The sequence below is a fragment of the Sceloporus undulatus genome, chromosome 4 (assembly GCF_019175285.1).
Source record: "Sceloporus undulatus isolate JIND9_A2432 ecotype Alabama chromosome 4, SceUnd_v1.1, whole genome shotgun sequence".
NCBI lineage: Eukaryota > Metazoa > Chordata > Lepidosauria > Squamata > Phrynosomatidae > Sceloporus > Sceloporus undulatus.
In genome coordinates, this window is record NC_056525.1 from 221,885,614 (window position 1) to 221,910,454 (window position 24,841).

At 39.7% G+C, this 24,841-nt stretch overlaps 1 protein-coding gene across 2 annotated transcripts in view; it reads left to right on the forward strand.

The window, feature by feature from the left end:
• The window catches only part of SPAG1 (sperm associated antigen 1), a 57,873-nt gene that overhangs the window by 15,120 nt on the left and 17,912 nt on the right, over positions 1-24,841 (forward strand). For both annotated transcript variants that reach the window (XM_042465008.1, XM_042465009.1), the window contains 6 exons: positions 125-255; positions 3,995-4,101; positions 7,375-7,531; positions 11,411-11,827; positions 12,204-12,303; positions 16,957-17,109. In XM_042465008.1, the coding sequence (XP_042320942.1) occupies positions 125-255; positions 3,995-4,101; positions 7,375-7,531; positions 11,411-11,827; positions 12,204-12,303; positions 16,957-17,109 (1,065 nt within the window). The remainder of the gene's footprint in view (positions 1-124; positions 256-3,994; positions 4,102-7,374; positions 7,532-11,410; positions 11,828-12,203; positions 12,304-16,956; positions 17,110-24,841) is intronic.

Sequence of the window (24,841 nt, forward strand, 5' to 3'; positions counted from 1 at the left end):
ATCTATCATATCTGGCACATGAAAGTTTATGCAACAGTGGACTTGTTAGTCTTTAAGGTTCCACGAGACTTAATGAAGTGCCTATGTTTGTTTCAGTCTGACTGATGAATCTAGTCTTTTGCAGGAGCATATCTGCATATCCCACTGTGACTGCATACAATAACAAAGCTCAGGCAGAAATAAAACTTCAGAACTGGCATGTTGCTGTTCATGATTGTGAAACTGTATTAAAAATGGACCCTGGAAACATAAAAGGTAAAAGAACATTTTTTTTGAAAATTTAGTGCTGGCAGAAACGATTTCGAATTAATGGGACAAAGCTAACACAAGCCAGAAAATAACTTCAGTTTGAATAATTAGTGGATTGCACTCTGATTTAGCCCTTCACATTTTAAGCTTTTAGTAGTGACCATTTAACACCAATATCTCTACTATACAAGGATCAAGAAAATGGTAGAGCAATGAAAGCTAAAAGTGTGGATCTAGCATTTGGATTGGGTGACCCCAGTTCAAGGCTGGCCCCCCTCACAGACTTGTTATGATGATAAAATTGGGGAGGGCTATAAGCCACACTAAACTCAGGGGCTAAACAGACTATTCCGGAAGTCCAGCTCTGCGCAGCCCCTTTGAGGGCTGGATCGGGGCAGCGGCAGCCATACGTTGCGTCCCCGATCCGGCATTTTTCCGGCCCCAAAAGAAGTGGCAAAATACTGTTCCTTTTGGGGTGGAAAAAAGGTGTTTTATTCACCATGGTGGCAGCTTTTTGGTGTTTCTGTGCCACGCTGCGTGTAAACGGTGTGCCACCGGAATGGCGTGATGCCACCTGCTGTGGGGCGGCATGACGCCAGCTTGGGGGCATCAGCATGCGCCGTGCATACGCCACACCCCCATGCCATCCTGAAGTTGGCGTCTTTTGCTAGTCTGCTTCGCCCCTCATTTAATTATCTCTGTAGTAGTTCTTCGCATTAATACTGATGGAAGGATAAACATACTTTCAAAAAGGCTGTGTCAGATTTGATTGGGAATGGTATGCAAAAATATGTCCATGACACCTTTGAATTACAGTCCAGAACCAAGTTTACAATAGTCTGAACAGCAACTTGAATTGGATGGACAAAATCGTCATCAAAAGATTAGCATGGAAGTCATCATGCTTGAACAGCTTTGCCGAACAGAGGCTAAGCATAGAAATCTTTTTTCCCCAAAGGTTCTCTTCCCCCCCCCCCTAAAAAAAAAAAAAAGGGGGGGGAAAAAAGAGAGAGAGATATGGGCCTCTCAAAGTCAAGTAAACATAAATGTTCACAGCAAAACTAAGGAATAGTTGATTCCAGTACACAAGGCATGACTCCAAGCAAGGGTTATTAGTAGCCAGAAATCCACTTCCAAACTAAGTATTAGGCCATTTACACAAAGTAGATCTCAGAAGTGAAGACTGGACTCTTTCAATTGAAGGATGTAAGCAAAAGTTGATTAAAGTGGTTGTAACCCTGGAGCAATTTCAGAAACAAGGGCCCCTTTGTGTGCATGTGTTAGCTGTTCTAGGAATGGTGACATAGAAATTGAATGAATGAATGAATAATAAATAAATTCCAAAGTACAATAGGCAGTGTAAATATGTTCATGTCTGAACTCATTTAAAGCCCTGCAACTTTACTGATAATTTTAGATGTTATACATTTTATTCAATTACTCAGGTAACATAGACAATATTTATAATGACAGAACCACTGTTACTTAAGAAGTAACTGGAGAAGAAGAGAGATCAAGATGAATCTTTTTTCCTTCAGCAGTGTACTCTAGCCAGTGAGGGAGCCTATTAAAAATGAACTAAACAAACCATTGATAATCCAGCCCTGGCTGTAAATATGTGATCTACAAAACACTGCTATAGAACAGTTGTGAAATTAATTCAGCCTTTAAACCTTCACCATCACCTTAATCAGAAAAAAGTGTAAAATCATTTTTGAACCATTTTTAATTCTGGCAGCTGCACATTTCCTATATACTGCTCATATGCAGGTAATGTTAAAATGGATATTCAGGTACTTGTAAGAATTGGATTGTTCAACCAGATAGCCATCTACTGCCAAGCTAAATCTGGATTACCCTTTAAAAATGCACCTTCATTAACATTCACATGGTAAGAGCTGACAGTAGTATTCAAAGCTGACCAATTGTCTGTTTAGATCAGGTATCTATGGCCTGAAACACACAGGCCAAAAGAAGCAGTTTCTGGCGCTTTGGGGGCATGGTGTTTATATGATGCACATCCCAAAAGTGCCTGGAAGCTGCCCTGAAGCTGGCAGGCAGATTCTGAAGCTCCCACAAAAATAGTTGGTTTGAATTGATTCCTGGCCGGTGTGGCTCGGGACTGCAGGTGGCGGCCCACTTTGGGAGCAAGCCGTGTGGTCGCTGTAGTCCCAGTCTGATTATGGCTGGAGGCCACTCCTTTCAAGCTGTCTTCTTCGCCCCCAGGTCAGTAATGCTATATTATCTATGTAATGAAGGCAGAACCAGGATGGTGGACTGGTTTGAGTGTTGGACTACAACCCTGGAAATCAGGGTTCAGATCCCTACTCACCTATGGAAACCCACTGGCATGTCTTGGGCAAGTCACATTTTCTCAGCCTCAGAGGAAGACTAGGGCAACTCCCCTCTGAACAATTTTGCCAACAAAACCCAGTGATAGGGTCAGCTTAGGTTCTCCATAAGTTGGAAACGAGAAGGCACACAACAACAACCAAGAAGTCAGGAAGTTTTTACTGAAATCACTGACATGAATCTATTAAACTCCAAAACACAAGGCATGTACACAAGGCATGCCTGAGATGAATCACAGAGTTAAATGATGAATAATTACAGGGAGAGCATATACCATTGCCTGACCAACCTAAATCAGTAAATAACATCAGAGCAATATCTCACTTGAGCAATAAATAGGGTTATGATACAATGATCATAACTACCATAGAACTAACACATTCTAATAGAATTAGGAAATGACTTCTCAGTAAATAAGTCTTCTAATTTCCTCCACAAGATTTCTTAAGAAATGTCTTTCTATTACGTTTAATGTTGCCAAGTTCTTAAATATTGTAATTGCCACTGGGCATAAAATGCTGGAAGAGCAATAGTTTTTGGAATAATTATTATTAATTATCCTTGTTAAGACACAGATCAAAAAGCAGTTTGTGTGTGAAAATAAATTTTAGTGTACTAATTGTTGATTACTAATTATCAACAATTAGGAAAGTGAGACAGGTTAGAAACCTAATTGTGGTACTATACTAAAATTCTTGTATATATCACTTATTTATTCATAAAATATATTCTACCTTTCAGCTCCTAAAGAGCTGCCAAGTTTTCACAGTCCAAAGTACAAATTTTATTACAATACAACTAGAAGCAATCAAAATCTTTAAACCCGTCATGTTAAAAGAAAAGAACAATATAAAAAATATTCAAATCTTGACAATTTAAAAACAAAACACAACCTTGACTGGCAGAAGCCTGTAATAAAGATGGGGCCTGCCATATGTCCCTCAGAACAGAGTCCTACAACCAGGACACTACCACTGAAAAAGCTGTGTCTCATATCACGGCCAAGTGTCTGCCACTTGGTGGCAGAACAGAGAACAAGGCTTATGATGATCATTGCAGTTAGCAGAGTTTCATATGAAGTAGGTGATTCTTCAGATGTTCTGTGAATAAAGTAATTAGAGCTTTATGGGTAATAACAAGCACCTTAAATTTGACATGGAAGCAAATGTGGAAACAGTGCAGGATCCATGCAAAATGATCTAAATATACTGCAGATGGTCTGTATCATGTTGAATCAGGTACACTTCTTACTCTTACGCTTTACAGTATATATAGGACTTTATATAATACACAGTTATTTCTTATTTCTACTGTAAAGATTGTACTGAAAGATTTATTATGTGTTATGTTTAGAATAGTATTGTCAAATTAATATATCATTTTTAACATGCAGCTCTTTTGCGCCGTGCTACTGCTTACAACAATTTACAAAATTTCAAAGCAGCTGCAGAAGATTTAAAAAAAGTGTTACAAATGGAACCTGAAAATGTTACAGCTAAGGTAAGTGTTAATAGTTCATTTCATGGATGTAATGCAAACTAGTAACAATTCTGTATTGCCTGTACTGGACATATGTATTGTGGAGACATGGGATGCAGGTATGATATTGGGGTATGCTGGCATAGGTGTTATAGGAAGCCATGCTGCTCTGACCAAAATTGAATTACTTTGCTGACATGAAAGATATGCCAGTGGAACTGTCCAGACATAGCAATAAAAATTAGCCAGCAATTAGCCACAAATACATATTTCATACTGGGATACTATTATTCAGAACATCCTTGACTTTTCAACTGACATAACATCAGTATATTTCCTCTTTCCCAGGTCTGACAGCTTCTTAACTTTTAATGTAGCAAACCTTCACTTACTAATTATCAACAATTAGGAAAGTGAGACATGTTAGAAGCCTAATTGTGGTACTATACTAAAATTCTTGTGTATATCACTTATTTATTCATAAAGGGGGTTCTCTGCAAACAATTTTAATAATTTCTATATGGATACATTTAGTGGTATAGGACTACATTTCATTCTAACATTCTAAGCTGCCATACTTGAAGGCCAAAGGGTTCTGTTAACTGCATACCAAATTCTATGTCATAATAAAATTATAAGTCTTAAAGTACTACAAAAACCTTCACTTTTTCTTTTGAAATTACGATCAGCTCAAAACACGTCAGCTATGAGGCTGATTTTGGGGGTTGCAGTGGGTTGAGATCGACTTGATGGCAGTTAACAACAAAGGACAATTTACTTCAGACAGAGCATTTTAATTTACTATTGATGATTGTGTGTTGAAGCCAGATTAAAGGTCAGTTTTAACTTCCCTGAAGTATAGCAGAAAGGGTTTCAGATGGAGTGGAATTCCTGGTGCATCAGTGACAAAGGGTTCTGGAAGCTGGGTGGGACACACTGAGGTGGCTCCATATTCCTGTAGAGTACTGTGTCAGTGTAGAAATGGGGTGGGGAATGTGTAAACAGTGGGGTATATGTACATCTCAAGTCTCTTTTCTGGTTCCCCCTCACTTTTATTTAAAAATTAAAACATTATATGTTCTCATTCTTTCCCTCCCCCCTAGACTGTTTGAGGCACAGAAGAGGCCCTTTTGAAAACAAAAAGTGACTTACGGATAACTTCCTCATTTGTAAAGGAGGCCTCTCCTGAGCCTGAAACAACTGGGGGTTGGGGGAGTAGGGGATTTTGGCCTTCCAGCATCCAGTGAGAGGTGTGTGTGGTTCCCAAAATATGAGTAATTGCTCACCTGGTGCAGAACTACTCTCAGTGGTATTTTCCTTGGAACTAGTTCCTAAAATAGAGTATTGAGAGTGAGACTCTAGATCCATCAGAAGAATGGGTCTCTGATCCAAAACAGTGGCCCCACTCTTTTTCTGCATTACCTTCCCAACTCAGTGTGAAATCTATACCATACTTGAGATATTTTTGATATTTCCTGTCCTCTAACTTCAGTAAGAAGCAAAATAAGAAAAAAGGGGGAAATGCCACTAGAAGATTAAAGAAAAGGCTGCTGCTCTACTTCTCATCTTGACTATTATGAGTTAGCAGGGCTGTGGATGTGGTGGCAGCTCTGTGGGGTAATACACTCACCTTCATTCCTCCATTTAATACCAGAGCTTCCATATCTCATTATTTGATTTAAAAAAGAAAAAGAAACATGGGGGGGGGGGAGATACACTGTCCTGTCCTAATGTTTCTCAAGGTCAAATGATTACATATGTAGGTGACATGCAGGATGAAGCATTCTTGCCATGTATAATTAGGCAGAGGGAATTATTGCCATAGTGTGTTACAAAGACCATAAACATTTTTTAAAAAAAGACAGAACAGAACAAAACAAATATTACATCAGATTTGCAGAGGACAGGTTTTCTATGTCAGTTTGAATCCTCGGTGGCCATCTTGACTGAAGAGCTCATGGTCATAACTAACATTGTCCCATTGTTAATTTAAAAATAACTTTGGCGGGTTATAAACCGCCGCTTTGCGGTGGTCTGCCGCTGCCGCTGTTTGCTCCGTGAGGGAGCCGCCGCAGCCAAACTGCGCAGCTCCCTTACGGAGCAAAAAAGAAGCTCCAAAATGAAGCTTCTTTCCGCGTCGCAGCTATGACGCTGCGAGGCGCCGCTGGCACACTCGCAACATCATAGGCGCCACAACATGTCTGGACGCTATGCGTCCAAGACGTAAACATGGCAGCGGCTGTCTGGAATGGCCGTCGCCAAAAAATACGTAGTGACTACGTATTAGGGTTAGGGGGGGTGCGGAAGCACCGCACCTTCCTAACTCTAATACGTAGTCACTACGTATTTTTTGGCTGTCTGTAACCCGCCTTTAATTGTTTTAAGTCAAGTAAATATATTTCAAATTCTCCAAATTTCTACAGAGAAAAAGATATCTCTCTCCTTAAGGTCATTCTGATCCAATTGTTTGTGTTCCGTGATAATTTTATCTAATTTAGACCAATAAGCATATAATGGAGCTATTTTATCCTGATTCAAAGCGAACTTGTAGCACCTATGAGACTAACCAAAGCAAAGAAGCTGGTAGCATGAGCTTTTGTAGAGTTGAGTTTACTTCCTCAGATGTTTATTATCCCAATGTCTGTCATTCTGCTTTTATATGCATTGAACTACATTATTGTCTTAAGCTTTTTTATTCTGAATATCTTAATTCTGGTCAGTTGCATACAACATTTTCAATTTTGCTAATTGCATACTTTTATTGTAGTGAAATAATATTAGTAGAAGCCAGACTTACTGGTAGTCATGCTTACAGTAGAATCAATGATCACCAGGAGGATCAAGGATCAGGGTTTGGGGATGTTTGGATCTAGCAAAAGTAGGTTCTTCCCGTACTCTTCTTCTTTTTTGTCCCCTTCTTGGCTCTTTTGCCAGCCAACAACCAGCAGAGCAGTTGTGTTGGCAGGGCCATCTGTAGGCTGATCTCTAAGATCAGTCAACACAAGGGGTTCTGCTGGCAAAAGGGCAGTTTAGTTGACAGAAGTCTACTTCATTTGACACAAGAATAAACACAGTAAGTGCATCCTTGAGGTGCAACAGCACTGTTAATCATCCAGTTTTTAAGTCCTTTGGATTCACTGGGTCTAACCTAAGCATATTAAAGCTGCATCTGACCCAGGATTCAGATTCAGATAAGAACACCCAAAAACATCTTTCAGTAGTTAAAAAAAAAAAAAAACTCTGTTAATTTTATTCTCTAAAGAAAAATAAATGAATACTGTTCTTATATGACAGAAGAAGCTCTCAGATATTGAGAAGAATCTGAAAGAGCCAGAGTGTATACCTCAGAGTCAGACCAAGGGGAGAAAAATATTTATTCAAGATATAGAAGAATCTGATGAACAAGAAGGAAGAAATGAAGAAGAACTAGAAGATGGCAGTAGAGAAAAAAGTAATGCTAAACTTTCTAATTGTTTTCATTTCAAGACCAATGAGTGTACAATGTTTATTTGAATATAGGAGGCTGTCTGTTTTTGAGTCAGACCATTGATTTATTTAGCTTAACATTTTTACAATGACTGGAAATGCCAGGAATTGAAGTTGGACTCTTCTGCATATAAAGTTCTACCACTGGCCCAACTAAGGAAAGATCATAAACGCATATACAGACAAATGTGTTGCATACTGTTTTCCACTCATCTCAAATTTCCCTTTCACCAAAAACAACAAAAAACAAACAGTTTTATGAGAGTAAGCAAACAAAATTATGTTCAAAATTCTGTGACATAGACGCTAATAATTTTACACATCCTTTTAAACTATTTTAAAAGTTTACACATCCTTTTAAACTAAAACCTTCCAAAGTAACATGCAAAAAAAACAAAAAAACAAAAAAACAAAAAAACCCAGAAAGTATAAAACAGTAAGACCAATCATTTAACAGTAATAAGGAAATCCTAATTAAAATTAGGTGCTTTGGGGTAACAGAAAACGGGAAATTTATATAAAGAGGAAACCTTATATTTTTGGTTTCAAATTCAAAACAAAACAGTATTTCTGTTCAGAGCAGCATATTAAAGTGAACAAGAAGTGAATGTGTACCAGAAAATATTCCTTTTAAATATGCGGTTTTTATTCTGAAAAATATAAAATTCTGCAAATAAAACCTCTTAGTCTTTAAAATGCCATAAGATTCTATTGCGGTTTTTCTGGCAATATATTGACTACTTTCCTGGAAATGTTTACTGTTTTACTGCCTCTTTCTCAAGCTTATTTTATATGCTGATAGAGGCTGCTAATATAAAGTATGTGCTAAATCTGACCTAAAGTGGTACTGTATAGTGATTTGAGCATTGGACTATGACTCTGGAGACCAGAGTTCAAATCCCCAATCAGCCACAGAAACCTTGGGAAATTCACACTATTTTGACCTCTGAGAAAGACAAAGGTAAATCCACTCTGAACAAATTTTGCCAAGAAAACCCCATGATAAGTTTGCCTTAGGTTTGCTATACCAGTAAGTCAGAAACAACTTGAACGCACACATCAACAAATCTGTGTATCTGCTATGAATTTGTATCTGTTATTCAATTAACATAAAAAAGTAACCTCCACATTGCTTGTGTATGTTTATGTGCCTTCAAGTTGCCAGTTGACTTATAGAAAAACAGTGATACCAAAATACAATCTGAACAACATATCAACAAAATTTACAAGGTAAGGAATAGATTTGAGCTATTAAGCATAATTGACTGAGAGCCAGAAGAACTGTGGTCAGAAGCCAATGACATAATCAAAGAAGAATGCAGAAAAATCTAATGGTGGCCAGAAAGAAAGAAAAGAAACAATGGATAACAGTTTAAATGCTTAAGCAATAAAGAAGAGAAGCAAAAGAAATGGGAGATAGGAACAAAACCAGAAACATGAATGCAACTGTCCACTGACTAGTGTATAGGGACAAAGCTATAATAATCAATGCAGAGAAATAGAGGATGACAACAAAAAAAGTAGAATGGGAGACCTCTTCCACAAGATCTGGGAATGTTCAGACCAAGGGTGGGGATGCTATGTAATCAAAAGAACATTCCACAGGATCAAGAAGAAATTAAAAGACAGTGGAAACAATACATAGAAGAGCTATATAAAAGAGATGAAAAAATGAATGACACAGGGAATGAAGATGAACCCTAAATTCTATAAAGTGAGATAGAATCTGCAATAAGAGAAATTGAAAGGAACAAATCACTAGGAAGAGTGGCATTCCAATTGAATTTCTGTAATCCATACAGACAGAACCAACTCTAGTGTTAACTAAAACATGCCAACAAATATGGGAGAAATGGTGGCCACAGACCGGAAACAATCAATATACATCCTCATCCTCAAAAAAGGAGACACAAAAGACTGCAGCAACTATAGGACCATAGCATTAGTTTCCCATTCGAACAAAATTATGTTCAAAATTCTGTGACATAGATGCTAATAACATGGAGAGCTATCCTAGAGATACAAACGAGGGTTCAGGAAAGGAAGAGGCACTAGGCACCACAATGCAAACATAAGATGATTAATAGAGCACACCAAAGAATTCCAGAAGAAAATCATCATGCACTTTACAGACTTTAGCAAAGCCTTTGACTGCATAGACAACAAAAAGCTATGAATTGCTCTTAAAGAAATGTAGTGGTGGTGCCACTACATTAGATAGTCCTGATGAGAAATCTGTACTTAGGACAAGAGACTACTGTTAGAACAGAATATGGAGAAACAGAATGGTTCCCAATTACCAAAGGAGTCAGAGAAGCCTTCATTTTATCTCCCTGTCTGCTCAACTTGTATACAGAAAATATAAGAAGAGCAGGTGTAGACTCAGGAGGGAGGACTGAAGATAGGAGGAAAGAACATCAACATCTAAGACGTGCAGATGGCACCATACCACTAGTGGAAAACATCATAGACTTGGAACAATTACTAGGAAAAGTCAAAGACAGGCTTACCACTGAACATAAAGAAAACAAAAATAATGACCATGGAGAATCTATATACATTCAACCTAGACAATAAGAGAATTGAAATAGTAAAAAAATCCTGTATCCTGGATCAATTATTGATCAAAATGTATACTGCAGTCAAGAAATAAGATGAGCAATGGCAAGGGCAGCCACAAAATAATTAGATAAGATCCTAAAGTGTAAAGATACACAACTAAGTATGAAAGTTAGAATCATCCAAGCCATTGTATATCCCATCACTATGTATGGATGTGAGAGCTGGGCAGTGAAAAAAGTGGATAGAAAGAAAATAAACTCATTTGAGATGTAATGCTGAATAAGAGCTCTGAAGATGCCATAGATGACCAAAAAGACAAACATATGGATCCTTGGAAGCCAAGATGACGAAACTGAGGCTGTCGTATTTTGGCAACATCATGAGAAGACATGAATCATTAGAAAAGATAATCATGCTAGTGAAGGTAGAAGATAGAAAAAGAGGAAGATGACTAGACTCAATCAGGGAGTTCAGGGGCCTGAGTTTGCAGGACCTGAGCAAAGCAGTGAAGAATAGGGGGTATTGGAAATATCTCATTGCCATGAATCAGGGTCAGCTCGAAGGCAGTTAACTACTACAACATGAATTATTAATTTTTCATAGGGTTTTCTTAGGCGAGGAATACTCAGAGGTGGTTTGCCAATTCCTTCCTCTGAATTATAGCCTGAAGCACTTGTTATTTGTTAGCAGTCTCCCATCTAAGTACTAACCAGAGCTGACTCTGCTTAGCTTCCAAGTTCAGATGAGATCTGGAGCCTTTGAGCTATTTAGGCCCTCATGAATTATTTACACAAGAATGAAATAATAGATGAAAAAATTATCCTCAGTCGTTGTTTGGAGGACTTGGAAGCAGTATGTGTTTTGATACATTATATATTATGGTTCCAAATAACTTTTTGTATCTTTTATAGAGATAATAATTGTGACCTGAAACCTAATTGCGCTCAGGTTTACTAATCAGCAGCTTTTTCATTTGAGCATCCAGCATTTAAAATGTTAATTTCAAGGTGAATTGTATACTGTTCTGAAGAAGACATTCTGTTACTTTAAAAAAACAGCAACCCTGGTTTATAAATTTTATTCTCACTCTATTGTGAGAATTGTTGATAGGTTCTTTTTATGCCATGCTTTCTGGGAGCACATCTTGGGTTAAGTACCTTTCAGTAAGCTAGCTTGTCTTACAAATATGCTGTTGCATTCTTTTAGTTCACCCCTCCTTTGCTTGTACAATAGTTCCTTCTGATGATGCAAACACTAACCAAGCAGATTAACTTCCTTATAGAAGCGGCTGTGCTAGTGGGAGGAGATATCACAAGTGAGAAGACTGACATGGGGAATGCACAAAAGAAGTTCCCCAGCAAAGGAGATGGTTGTAAAGCAGAACATAAGGATGCTCAGAAGACCAGAGACCCTTCAGAGAATAGTAAAAAAGGTTTTCCTGAAAAAAAGAAAGAACATGTTTTGCAAGATTGTGAAAGTAAAGTAAATGGCTATTTGAGCAGTGGCAAAAATAATAATGAAAACAGAGAAGAAAAAACGAAGGTTGCAGAATCATCCTCAGCTGGAACAAGCAGACCTACCTTGCTTCCTCCTACTGCAGCAACACTGAAAGCTGAAGGAAATGAATTATATAAGAATGGGCAGTTTGGAGAAGCCGCCATCAAGTATTCAGAAGCAATTGAAAATGTAATCAGTTCAGGTGAGTTCCAAGTCCTCATAGAACTGTGTAATTGCCTTTATGGAAATTTTAAAAAGCATACATCTTTGTGTATTTGTTTTGTGCCTAGAGCAATTTTTATTGAAAATGTGTAATACATAAGCAGTTGTTTAAAAAATTGCCAAGTAGAACAGATTTTTTTATTTAGCTATTAGAGTAACTGAGATATGATTGCATATCAAAACAGTATAATGTATTTTTGTGTTCTATACTGAATAATGAAAATATCCCTGAAGCTTTGTTTCATCAGCAAAGCTGCACTGCTACAGTTTATCTTGGAATTTAATAAAGCATTTATTTATGTTAATAACTATTTATTTCAGCAATCCATTTTCATTATAATCATATATAATTTTAGGAATCCAAAGTCCAGAGGATCTAAGTATTTTGTATTCAAACAGAGCAGCATGTTATTTAAAAGAAGGAAACTGTACTGACTGCATTCAGGACTGTAACAGGTAAATAACAACACACCCCATAATTATGATAGCATTAGAACTGGTTTTTATTGCCTTAAATAGTTTGGAAGGTGTAACACCTACAGTATTAATGTTGTTGTACATGTTCTGTTTAAATATGTTGTGAATCACTTCCTTTTTAACCAAGTAGGAGAGAAGCAGTAAGGCAGTGACTATTTCTCTTAAGTTATATTTAAATATAAAAAGAAAGCAGGTATATTACTGAATAGTATGTATATTTCTATACTTATTTATACATAGATTTCATATTGGATAGATAAAATGAAGTTTGATTTTATCCAGAAAATTTACAAGTAATTGCACCAAATTTATGACATGATTATAATTGTGTTACAGTAGTTCAAGAAACCAGACACACATCCTTCCTATGGTGCAGCATGAACTTGCATTTAATCCCTTCTTTCTCCAAGAATATACTGTATTAATCTTTCTCCTAGAATATACCTGTAATATTACTAGCTGTTAAATACACTAGATTAGAATGTTTAATATTGAACATTCTTCTGATTTAATAAGTATTTTGGATGAAATTAAGACTCCATAATTCTCAAACTATGCATGTGAAATTCAAGCTGAGATCCTGCATCCTTAGAAGTAACTAGGACAGTGGATCTCAGTTGTTGTAGCTATGTCTGATGATGTCACCACCAAAATCTTAATTTTTCAGCCAGGTAGATGACAAGGTTACAGAGGTGCTTCGGATCAGGGTGATGGGAAAACAACTGGAGAGACCCCTTTAGGTCCTGCCACAACCGCTAATCTCAGTGCTCCTGTAAAACGATATAGGTTTGGGCTCACATTTTGTTGTTAACTATTGTAAACAAGAATTCTAGAAGTTATCAGATTATAAATCTGTTTGCAATCTTGTAACTCCTGAACAAGATACCAGTCATAGTTTATCATTGATAAGCAACTTCATATGATCTTTCAGTGTCAGATATCTGAGATAGGTAATACATTGTTATTTTGGTCCTAGACAATTAGAAATACAAACTAACTAGGGAGATTTTCTGGTGGACCAGCTTCTGCTGTCTTTTGAATCTATCAGCTACAAAGAAATCTTACTCTTATCTCTTTATGGAGCAGAGTGGACAGAGAGTTTAATCTTCTTTGGAAGTTTTATAAGGCTGACCTGTTTAGACAGCACTGAGAGAGAAACTTAGCTGAAAACATCTTTTCTTCATTTCAGTGAGTTCCCGGGTGGTAAAGCTGTTAACAGGATGAAACTGCTGAAGTTCATACTCCAGATATTGTTCACTGGTCTTGAGCCATATTTAGTTATGTTTTGAATGGACCCAGTGAGCCCTAGTGGCACAGTGGTTAAATGCCAGTACTACAGCCACTCACTCAAAAACCACAAAGTTGTGAGTTCAATACCATCCATGGGCCCAGGGTCGACTCAGCCTTGCATCCTTCCGTAGGTTGCTAAAATGAGTACCCAGCTTGTTAGGGGCAATTACCTTATACATTGTAAACCACTTAGGGAGTAATTAAGTGCACTGATAAGTGGTATAGAAATCTACAAAGTGCAAATCTACAGTGCTCTAATAATAATAATAATAATAATAATAATAATAATAATAATAATAATAATAATTGTACTTGCTATTGCTATTATTGTTGAGCAAGTGAAGCTGCTGAGGGGGAAGCTCCTGGTGCCTGGCTCTCTACCTGTTATGGGGAGAGTGATGCAACAGAGGCAGAGATATGTGGAATCTGAACTCTTGGGAGAGAATCCTGATAAACTCTGGTTACACCTGCACAAATACACTTTTAGGCTTTGTGGAAGTAAGCATCCAGCATCTCCTTGTGTAGCGTATGTGCCCTAGATGTAACTACACCCTTCCAGCTATTGAGAGACTGTTGGAATACATCTGGGCATTGTATGGCTGCTCATGTGCACATGAGCAAGACACAGCAGCCTTTGTCTTTTTTTGAGGAAACTAGGACTGCATCTGCACTGCAGAAATAATCCATCTTGACACCACTTTAACTGCCATGGTTCAGTGCTGTGGAATTCTGGGAAGTGTAGTTTGTTGTGGTACCAGAACAGAGCTTTGAGAGGACCCCCTGGGAGGAGAGCAAAGCTGTGGTGCCATAACAAACTACAGGTCCCAGACTTCCATAGTATGGAGCCATGGCAGTTAAAGTGGTATCAAACTGGATTATTTCTGCAGTGCAGATGCAGCCAAAGTCTATTGGCTCTAATTCTAGATCATACTATTCAGGTGTAATTGGCAACAGAATTCAATCTTCTGAGAATTTCTGCTTTGTTTAAACTAAGGGTGGTTAATTGTTCTGGGTCTGCAACTTCCATAATTTCCATAATTGGCTGTATTTATTAGGACGGATGGGAGTTCTAGACCAAAAATATCTGGTATTTCACAATTGCCCACTCTTGATTTAAATTATGTAGGTAGATTACAAGTTGTGGGAAGGCTGTAACAGAGAGTTGGTTGAATGAATTTCCATTGGCCAGAGTTTGCTTTTTAAGGCTACCCCACACTGGATAACTTATGGAAACCAAGTGAATTTTTTAACAGTCTTAAAATGATCAGTTTATAGAAGCAGCAGAATTCAGTTTATCTTGTGGACAAGACTGTCTTATTTAACTCATACCTGATTGTAGTGTTAAGAATTCTTCCCTTATAAAGAATAATATTTCCCAGCAGACAAGGTCCCATCCTCCTGAATAGTGGGTAGCTCTTCCCATTGCTCCTAGAAGCAGGAAGACAAAAGCAGACAAGGCCACGCCTGGTCCCTCCTATGGGAGGGGCTACCCCCTCTCTCAGAGAGCCAGTCTGCTTCCTGCATCTGCTCCTAGCAGGACGTTTTGGATTTTGCTCTTTGGATTTTATTCCTCTTCAGATTTCTGAGATCCCTGGCCTTCTTCTTCTTCCCTCTATCCTTGCTTTCCCTTTCTGCCTGAGGCTATGGATAGGCCTCTGTAGAGGAGGCTGCTGAGGCAGTGGAGAGCTTGCTCCTCTCCCCCTCCATTCAGACCGAGCAGCCAACCAGGGAGACCACGAGAGTCACAGCCAGGGGAGGGATCTGCCCTCCACATTGCTGCCAAGACTCGGGGGCCCCACCCAACCCGTGCAGGGCTGGGTGTGCTGGAGGCCAGGCCGGCAACCGCTGAGTTGAGTGGATCAGGGGTTAGTACAGCCTTTTCCTTCCAGGCCCTCAGGTAGTCCCCAGATTTCTCTGACTTTATCAGGGCCATTTTTGCCCAAGAGGCTGCCTCTTATTAAGAAACTTGCAGCCCAGACCTTCCTGCTGGCTTCCCTTGCCGCTCCTGGTGCGTCCCCCTCCCCAGATCGATTGGGGCCTGGCTCCGAGTTCGCTGGCATCGCCTCTCCATCCAGTGGGGGCTCCCAGGGCTGGGGGGACTCAGGGTCGGGGTCTTCTTCCTCCTCTCTCCAGCGTTTTTCGTGGGCCGACCTCTCCCTCCCGCCTAGCACAGCGGACCCCAGCTAGCCCCCCAGCCCTCCCCCACCATCATCTGGGCTAGCCTGACTGACCCACTCCCCCCTGCTTTTCAGGGGAAGTCCTTCCCAGTGAGCTCCAGGTCCCAGGATCCAGCGGCGGGACCCATTTTGCTCTAGAGGCAAGTGCCACCTCCCACATGGCCCCTTCCCATGGTGGTGGCCATCTTGGCCACATGACCGACATCGGTCATTTTGGCCATGTGACTGAAGGTGGCTTTTTCGCCCACATGACTGGCAGCAACCATCTTGGCCACGCAGCGGGCGGCAGCCATCTTTTAAGCTCACATGGGGGCAGCCATCTTGTCTCCCCCAACAGAGGCCTCCATCTTGCACTGTCACTGCTAAATAGAAGTCTCTGAAGCTTGAAAGTTATGAGTTTAAAAATAACGGCCTAGATCCAGAGAAAATTGAATGGAATTCAGCTTGTATGACAGGGCTTTATCAAGATTGACTTGAACAAGCAAGTGTTCTTTTTTCATTTATGCTAGGCATCTTGTGATCCAAGCTAATGCATTTATGGATAGTTGCAGGGCTTGTCGCATAAGATGAACTGTGTGTGAGTAGTTAGATGTGGAAGTACTGCATAGCTTCCAGTATGTGTTGATAAATAGTAGTAATGCCATTTATAAGATTATTGGCCCAAGTAGTTTACAGGTGTGATAGGCCACTAGCACCATACAAGAATTAATAATCTGCCTGTTACATTACCATTATATATGTTTTATTTATTTATTATGTACCTATATATTTGTGTGTGTGTATGTGTGTGTGTGTGTGTGCGCGTATCAAATGTTTTGCAGCTTCCATTGTGAGATAGAAATGTAGGTGCTACTCTAAGAAGAAAAAACATTAATCCTCTAGGTTACTGATTGGCTAGTAAGTATTACTAGATTTAAATCTCTTCCTTGGCCATCTGATTAATAGGCTTTTTGAATATGCCCCAATGTAAACAGAATGTAATAAATAGTAATCGATCATCTGGTATAAACCATACTATTCTACCATGTAAGCTTATTTTATTTTAGGGTAGGTCCAAGATAAAAATCAGATGTGTGTTTATTAATGTCTTTTAAGTTATATGTTTTCCTGTATTTCCTCCCTTCCTTACAGTACATTTTACTAACTTCTGGCCATTTTTCTTTAGTGCACTGGAACTTCATCCATATTCTCTCAAACCTCTCCTGCGTCGAGCAATGGCCTATGAGTCTATGGAACGATATCGCCAAGCATATGTTGATTTTAAAACATTACTACAAATAGATAGTGGAATCCAGGTAGCAAATGACAGTGTGAACAGGTAAATATTTATAATATTGATACAAAATAGTTACATGCCAGTCTCTGGAGGACGGGTCCATACACATGTGGGTTATTCCCTTGTGCCAACCCAAGTTCTTTTCAGTTTTATTTGTTAATAGCTCTTCTCTCCCTTTCTTCATTTTTTAAAAAAATTCTTCCTTGCCTTGTAGCTGAGGTTTTACATCTGTTCCCTTTTGTTTCTTTATAGTTTTAATTATTGATTATTATAAAACATTTGGATAAATAGCAGTGGTTGCAAATAATTCAGAAGGGATTAATAAAAAAGAAAAAATGCCTCTCCCTCTGGTGTCACAAAGGATCCAGCCACCCTGCCTGAGTGACTTTTCAGACTGGCAGCATTCTACAGCACTTTACAGCACTTGTTGACTATCTTTTTGATGTCACTTCCTGTTTAAATGCCTAATCAATATGGCTCACAGTAACCCTTTAATGCCTGGTTACTATTAAAACCCACATTGTACATTTTCCTTGTGACTCTATATCCCAACAAACAAAAGGGGGAGAGAACTGAAAAGAGCTTTGGATCCCTGCCTTGGTGACTTATGCAACGAAATAACTCACGTGTGTATATATTGTTTCTTCAGTCATCCAAGAATAACAATTCATGGTAAGTGTCAGCCTCTTAGTCTGGAACAATTGTGACATAATCATGTGATTAGCTGGTCAAACGTAGGAGTGAAACAGACCGGCATGAAAAGCTGGCTTACACATGCTGCACACCCCCAAGACACCTGGAATTGGTGCCGGCACTCAGATATGAGCCAGTTTCCAGGCACTCCAGCAGTGTGGTGTTTACATGCTACATGCTGCCAGAGCAGCTTGAAGCCGCCATGGACTGTGGCAGGGCGGGAAAAGATGGCTTTTTGCTGGCCCAAAAAGGAGCGGCTCTTTGCTGCTCCTTTTTCAGCTGGCTCCAAGGCATATTGGGGCCACGGTGTGTGTTCACCACAGTCCTAATCTGTTTTCAGAAGGGACGGCATCAAGCTTTGTGGTTATCCTGCTGTGGACATTGCCAGGTCCATTCTGTGTGCAATAGTTTTGAGACTATCTGAAATAAAATAATTTGATTCTATGCAGAAGTAGGAATTTTGGAAATTCTTGTCAATTTAAATAAACAACTTTTCCTTAACTTACATAGTATTATGCTCTGAAGAATTTGATTTGGTTCTGTAAACATGGACATACCAATACTTGACAAGTAATTAGAATTCTTGTCTTCTGCATGGAAAGGTAGAGATTTGGTAGAGATTTCCCCAGAGACAAAGGATTCTGCTCCCGACTGTATAGTCTAGCTGAGTTTTGTATTGACTGTCTGATAATCTCCATGTATACAGTCTCCTTTCTGGTTGTATGAAGAAGTGATTTGAGATGAATTGGCATTGCAAAACTCTTTATCGGTCGATCTTCTGCTTCCTTTCTTGATTCTAGCCCCAATTTTCCTACAATCTTTAATTCTTCCCATCTTCCAACATTAGCATTCCAATCACCTATGATTAACAAAAAATCCTATTTTGATGTATTATCATTTTCTTCCTAGACTGCATCACAGAATCTCTCAATTTCCTCTTCCTTTGCATTTGCAGTTGGTGCATAGACTTATGATAATGTTGATATATATATACAGTGCTCCCTCGGGTTACGAAATTAATTCGTTCCGCGGCTAATTTCGTAACCCGAAAAACCTTCGTAACCTGAATTGCCATAGGCGCTAATGGAAAAAAAGCCGCGGCTCTGCCGCGGCTCCATTGAAAACAGCGCCGAGGTTTTTTCGTAACCCGAAAAAACCTTCGTAAGCCGAAACAATAAATCCCTATGGGATTTTTTCGTATCCCGAAAAATTCGTAAGCTGGGTAATTCGTATCCCGGGGTACCACTGTATATGTGTGTGTGTGTGTGTGTGTGTGTGTGTGTATATATATATATATATATATATATTTAATGCTATGATTCGATCTGGGTTTAAATTATATCCTTTAACTGATTTTGTTACATCTCTCCTCACTATTAATATCACCCATGTCTTATTTTTTCTTTTCTGGAGCAGAACACTGTGTAATTATCTGACTCAAATGTCCCATTCCTATCCTTTTTTGCTTGCTCATCCTAAGTATTGCTATGTTTATACTTCCCATTTCTTTTTTTTAATATGTCTAGCTTCTCTTGACATGTATTTCACATTCCATGTGTAGTACACCTCTGGACATTGTTTTCATTTCTGAGCACATATACTGTTTGTCTTCCATTCTGGTTTGAGTCCTATTGTGCCCTTGGCCCCATCCTTATTGATTTTCCTTCTCTGCCTATTTTAGCACTTTGTTTGTGTTTTATCCCTAATGCTTGTTTCACTTTGGATTTCTTCATCATAGGGTTTTCTTGGTGAGAGATTCTAGTAAGGGGGTTCACCATTGCTTCCCTCTGTGCAATATTAACATGAATTAGCTATGGTGTCACTGCTGTTGTCTCTGAAAAATCCTTCACCATTGTCACCCACCACTACTGCTGCTGCCCAGTAGCTGCTTTATACCCTAGTGTGCGTCATTTACTGTTGTTTAGACTAAGCATGATTAATCTTTACTTCTTCTTATTTGATGGATGTAAAATGTTGCATCCTCCTCATTTCATTCCCTCTATTCCACCCATGTGCTCACAGAGTATTAGCCTAAAAAGGCTTTTAAGACAATTCGACCTTGCTGATTTAAATATGAGACTTTGTTTTCTCATTTCCTCACCTTTGGTACTGTGAGTAGAATAGGGAACAAATTCAACTAGTTGTGTCAGGCACTTTTGATTATTTTACTGACTGTGGCTGAAATTATCTATTTTGTAACTTCTATAAGTGGACCTAAAGGGAAGGTGCCCTTCATGAAGACAGATGCTTTTTTGTTAATGTAGGTGTCTTGCATAGAATAAAGTCTTTCCTTTAAAAATATTTATCTCATAAGCTTCACATGGCTTCATTCAGTCTGTGTGTTGCTCTCTGCAGCGACAGAGATGGGAGTGCAGTGCACACTAAGTGATGAGAATACCAGCAATGTCCCATTGTGTTAGTGTGAAAGGAGAATTCAAATCAATGGGTGATGACAGTTGAGATAGTGGATGATCTCTAGGAGGTCCCATACAGCTCAGGCAGAAGCACGAGGCGATTCCCAGGAGTAAACACATTAATATGCTCCAAATTATATTCCACAATAAACTCAGTAATTCCAGAGTAATAATGTATGGATGCTATTTGCCTTATTATTATTATAGATACTTTTAGGCTTCATGACTTTTCCTATCCTAATTAATTAATGCAGCCAAGATTGGGAAGGCTGGTTGGATGGCTGTTTCTTTGAAAGAAGGCAGCATGCTGAATATCCTAAAGAAATCCATTACAAGGTGTTTACAGAAAAGGTCATTCTGAGTTCCACCAGTTTGGACTGTTGTTGGTCTTTATCCGTTATACCATATTTGATGAAGTGGTTCATTGTATTGTAGTAATCCAAATACAGGGTTTTCAGGATCTTTTCTATGAGGTTCTGGCATAATTTTTTTGACAGAGACTGCCTAGATTGTCCTGAGAGATTACTTCCATAAGGAATTAGACAGGAAGACAGTATCCTTTTGCTCCATCTATCTGTTAGTGGTGTTCGATAACACTGGCCACAGTATCTTTATGGGATGATTAGCTTGGATGAAGAGCACAATTTTCCAATCAGTTCTGGAAGGTAGGTTCCTAAGGCAGTATTGGTGGACAACTGCTCAGCTTTGTGGCTCTTGGCTTGCAAAATTCTTCAAGATTCTGTCTTGTCACCCTAATTTTTCAACATCTACAGATAGCCACTGTGAGAGATGGTTCAGAGATTTGGGAGAAATGTTATCAAAGCCTAATGACATCCAGTACAGTGTCATTATCGTGAAATTCTGGTGAAATCATGGAGGTCCTGATCTGGAGTCTTAAATCAGTGAAAGGAAGGGATCTGGTAGAAAGCTAATGCAAATAAGACACAAGTGCTGTTTGTAAGAAAGGTAGTGCATTGTTACAGCCTGTTTTATACAGAGTGTTGGTTCTTTTGAAAGTCCAGATTTATAATTTGAGAGAGCTCATGATTGTGGCCATAAGTATTTTTGCAGCTGTCAGACAAGTGTCCTTTCTTATAGGCAGATTTGGCCACTGTCATACACACTCTAGTTACATCCAAGTCGTATTGTTAGACCATGTTCGGTATGATTCTCTTTGAAAAGTGTTTAGAAACTTCAGCTATTACAAAAACAGTGGGCTGATTTTATTCATTACAAATTTGTTCTTTCTTCCTTCTCACGTGCCCTGTCTATGGCTAAACAAACTTATTAGAAATCATTGATCTCCGCCAATGAGAGGCACCCGCAGTGTTTGTTCTCCATCTTCAACTCTTTGCTTAAATCTCTCTCTCCTCCTGTCTCTTCATCATTCTCTCCTAATGACTTTGCTAATTATTTCGTCTCAAAGATTACCACTATTCGTTCTGAGATAGTCCCTCCCGATTCTTCTTCTGCTCATAATCTTCTTTCACCCTCGCCTAAAAAATTTTCTGTGTTTCCTCCTGCTTCTTTGGATGAACTCTCTACACTTCTGAACTCTTGCAAACCTGCAACCTGTTCTCTTGATCCAATTCCTACTTGTCTTCTAATTTGTATAGCTCCCTCTTTTCTGCCCTCGCTTCTCCATATCTTCAAGCTCTCTCTCTCTACAGGCTCCTTCCCTTCCGACTTCAAACATGCTCTCATTTCCCCAATTCTGAAAAAAACTTCTCTTGACCCCTCCTCTTTGTCTAGCTATCGTCCGATTTCTCTTCTTCCCTTTCTTTCTAAGGTTTTGGAACGGGTTGTTTATTCTCGCTGTCTCGAGTTTCTTGAAGCCAACTCCATTCTTGATCCCTTTCAGTCTGGTTTCCGCCCAAGGCATTCTACAGAAACAGCTCTCACTATGATCTCGAATGACCTTTTACGGGCCAAGGCTAATGGCCTTTACTCTGTTCTCATCCTTCTTGATTTGTCTGCAGCCTTTGACACCGTTGATCACTGTCTCCTAGTTGACATACTCTCTGACGTTGGGTTCTCAGACTCTGTTCTCGACTGGTTTAGATCTTATTTGTCAGACAGATCTTTTGCAGTGGTTGCAGGTGGTCAGACTTCATCTCCTGTCCCCTTATCTGTTGGAGTTCCCCAGGGCTCTGTTCTGGGTCCCCTTCTGTTTTCTCTCTACACACAGTCCTTAGGTAAACTCATTAGCTCTTTTGGTTTTTCCTACCATCTGTATGCCGATGACACCCAGTTGTATCTTTCCACCCCTGAACTTTCTCCAAGGCTTGAACAGCAAGTCTCGCCTTGCCTCATAGCTGTCTCGCAGTGGATGTGCCATCGGCATTTGAAGCTCAACATGTCCAAGACGGAGCTTCTTGTCTTTCTTCCTAAGTCCACCCTTCAATACTCCTTTTCTGTCTCTGTGGACAACATTTCTATTCAACCAGTCCAGCAAGCCTGCAGTCTTGGTTTTATCTTTGATTCTTCTCTGTCGTGTATCCCTCAGATTCAGACCACAGCCAAGGCTTGTAGATTCTTTTCATACAATATTGCCAAAATCCGAACATATAATAATAATGATGATGATGATGATGATTTATTTATAGCCTGCCCAATCACAAGGAATCCAGGCGGGTTACAACAGTAAAAATAAAGACAATACAATACAATACAATACAATACAATAAATAAAATACAATAAAATTAAAGAGAGCGAAGTGAGTACATTCACAGTTCGGCCTGATGGAAGTTGGGCCTCTCTTTTTAATTTCCTCCCAGGTCTGATGATGATGTCATGGAGGGAGGGCTCTTCTTCTTGAGGCAAGAATTTTATTTTAATTACTTTTAATTTAATTCTTCTCATTAAATTTAAGAGAAGAATTGGTGGACAGAGTGACATGAGTCACAGTAAATGGGGAGTAGAACTAGGTAGGGAAGGCCTGCCGGAAGAGATCCGTCTTAAGAGCCTTCTTAAAGGCTGTAAGAGTAGAAATGTCACGGATCTCCTTCGACAGGTCATTCCATAGCTTCGGAGCTGCAATGGAAAAGGCCCTCTGGGTGACTGAAGTTAGCCTAGATTTTATTGGCTGAAGTAGATTCTTCCCCGAGGACCTTAGAGTGTGGGACAGACAGTATGGAAGTAGGCGATCTTTTAAGTATTCTGGACCCAAGCCATGTAGGGCTTTGAAGGTAATCACCAACACCTTGTACCTTGCCCGGAAACTAACTGGCAGCCAGTGAAAGGATTTCAAAACCGATGTTATGTGATCGGTACGACGAGTACCTGTAATTAACCTGGCTGCCATATTTTGTACAAGTTGAAGTTTCTGAACTTGGCACAAGGGTAGCCCCATGTAGAGCGCATTACAGAAGTCCAATCGAGAGGTGACCAGCGCATGTACAACTGTTTCAAGGTCTCCCTGCTCCAGGAAGGGGCGCAGCTGGCGTATCAGCCGAAGCTGATAACAAGTGCTCCTGACTGTTGCATCTACCTGAACTGTCAGGTGAAGCGACGAGTCAAGGAGCATCTCCAAGCTGCGGACAGAGTCTTTCAGGGGAAGTGTGACCCCATCCAGAACTGGCTGACATAATTCCATACCTGGGCTTGGGTTTCCTATAACAAGTACTGTACCTCCGTCTTACCTGGATTCAGCTTGAGTCGGTTTTCCCCCATCCAGTCCATTACCGCCCCAAGACAGGCATTCAGAGGAGAGATGCCACCCATAGACACTGCATCAGTTTGAGACATAGAGAAATATATTTGGGTGTCATCAGCGTACTGATAACATCCTGCCCCATGTCTCTGGATGATTTTTCCCAGCGGCTTCATGTAAATGTTAAACAGCATAGGAGACAATATTGCGCCCTGGGGTATCTCTCCGCCTCTACTGCCAAGATCCTGGTTCATGCCCTAGTGGTCTCATGACTTGATTACTGTAACATCCTCCTGTCTGGGCTTCCTCTTTCTCACCTCCGTCCTTTAATTTCTGTCCAGCATTCAGCTGCACACATTATCACATCTGCCCACCGCTCTGACCATCTCTCTCCTGTGTTGGCATCCCTTCACTGGCTCCCTCTCCCTTTCCGCATTCAGTATAAGCTCCTGCTGTCGACGTTTAAAGCCCTCCATGGGCTGGCCCCTCTTTACTTATCAGACCTTATTTCTCCTCACCTTCCCACTCGGGCCCTCCGTTCAGGTAGTCAAGGTCTGCTGTCCCAGCCCAGGATTTCCTCTGCCCCATCTTGGATTCGCCCCTTTTCACTCGCTGCCCCTCACTCCTGGAGCCTTCTTCCCCCGCGAGCAAGAGCCATCACTTCTTTAACCAGCTTCAAAACGGAGTTGAAGACCATCCTGTTCAGGGCAGCGTTCCCAGGCATTACATAATTGTCACTTGCTATTTGATGTTCTTTTGTTGTCTGTTTTATTGAATCATTTCCTGTATTGCTATGTATTTTAGATGTATTATTCTACTAGAGAGGCCACTTCCCCACCACCACTCCCTTTGTGTTGTGTCTTTTTAGATTGTAAGCCTGAGGGCAGGGAACCGTCCAATAAAAAAGATTGTATGTACAGCGCTGTGTAAATTTACAACGCTTTATAAATAAAGGATAATAATAATAATAATAATAATAATAATAATAATAATAATAATAATAATAATGTAGGC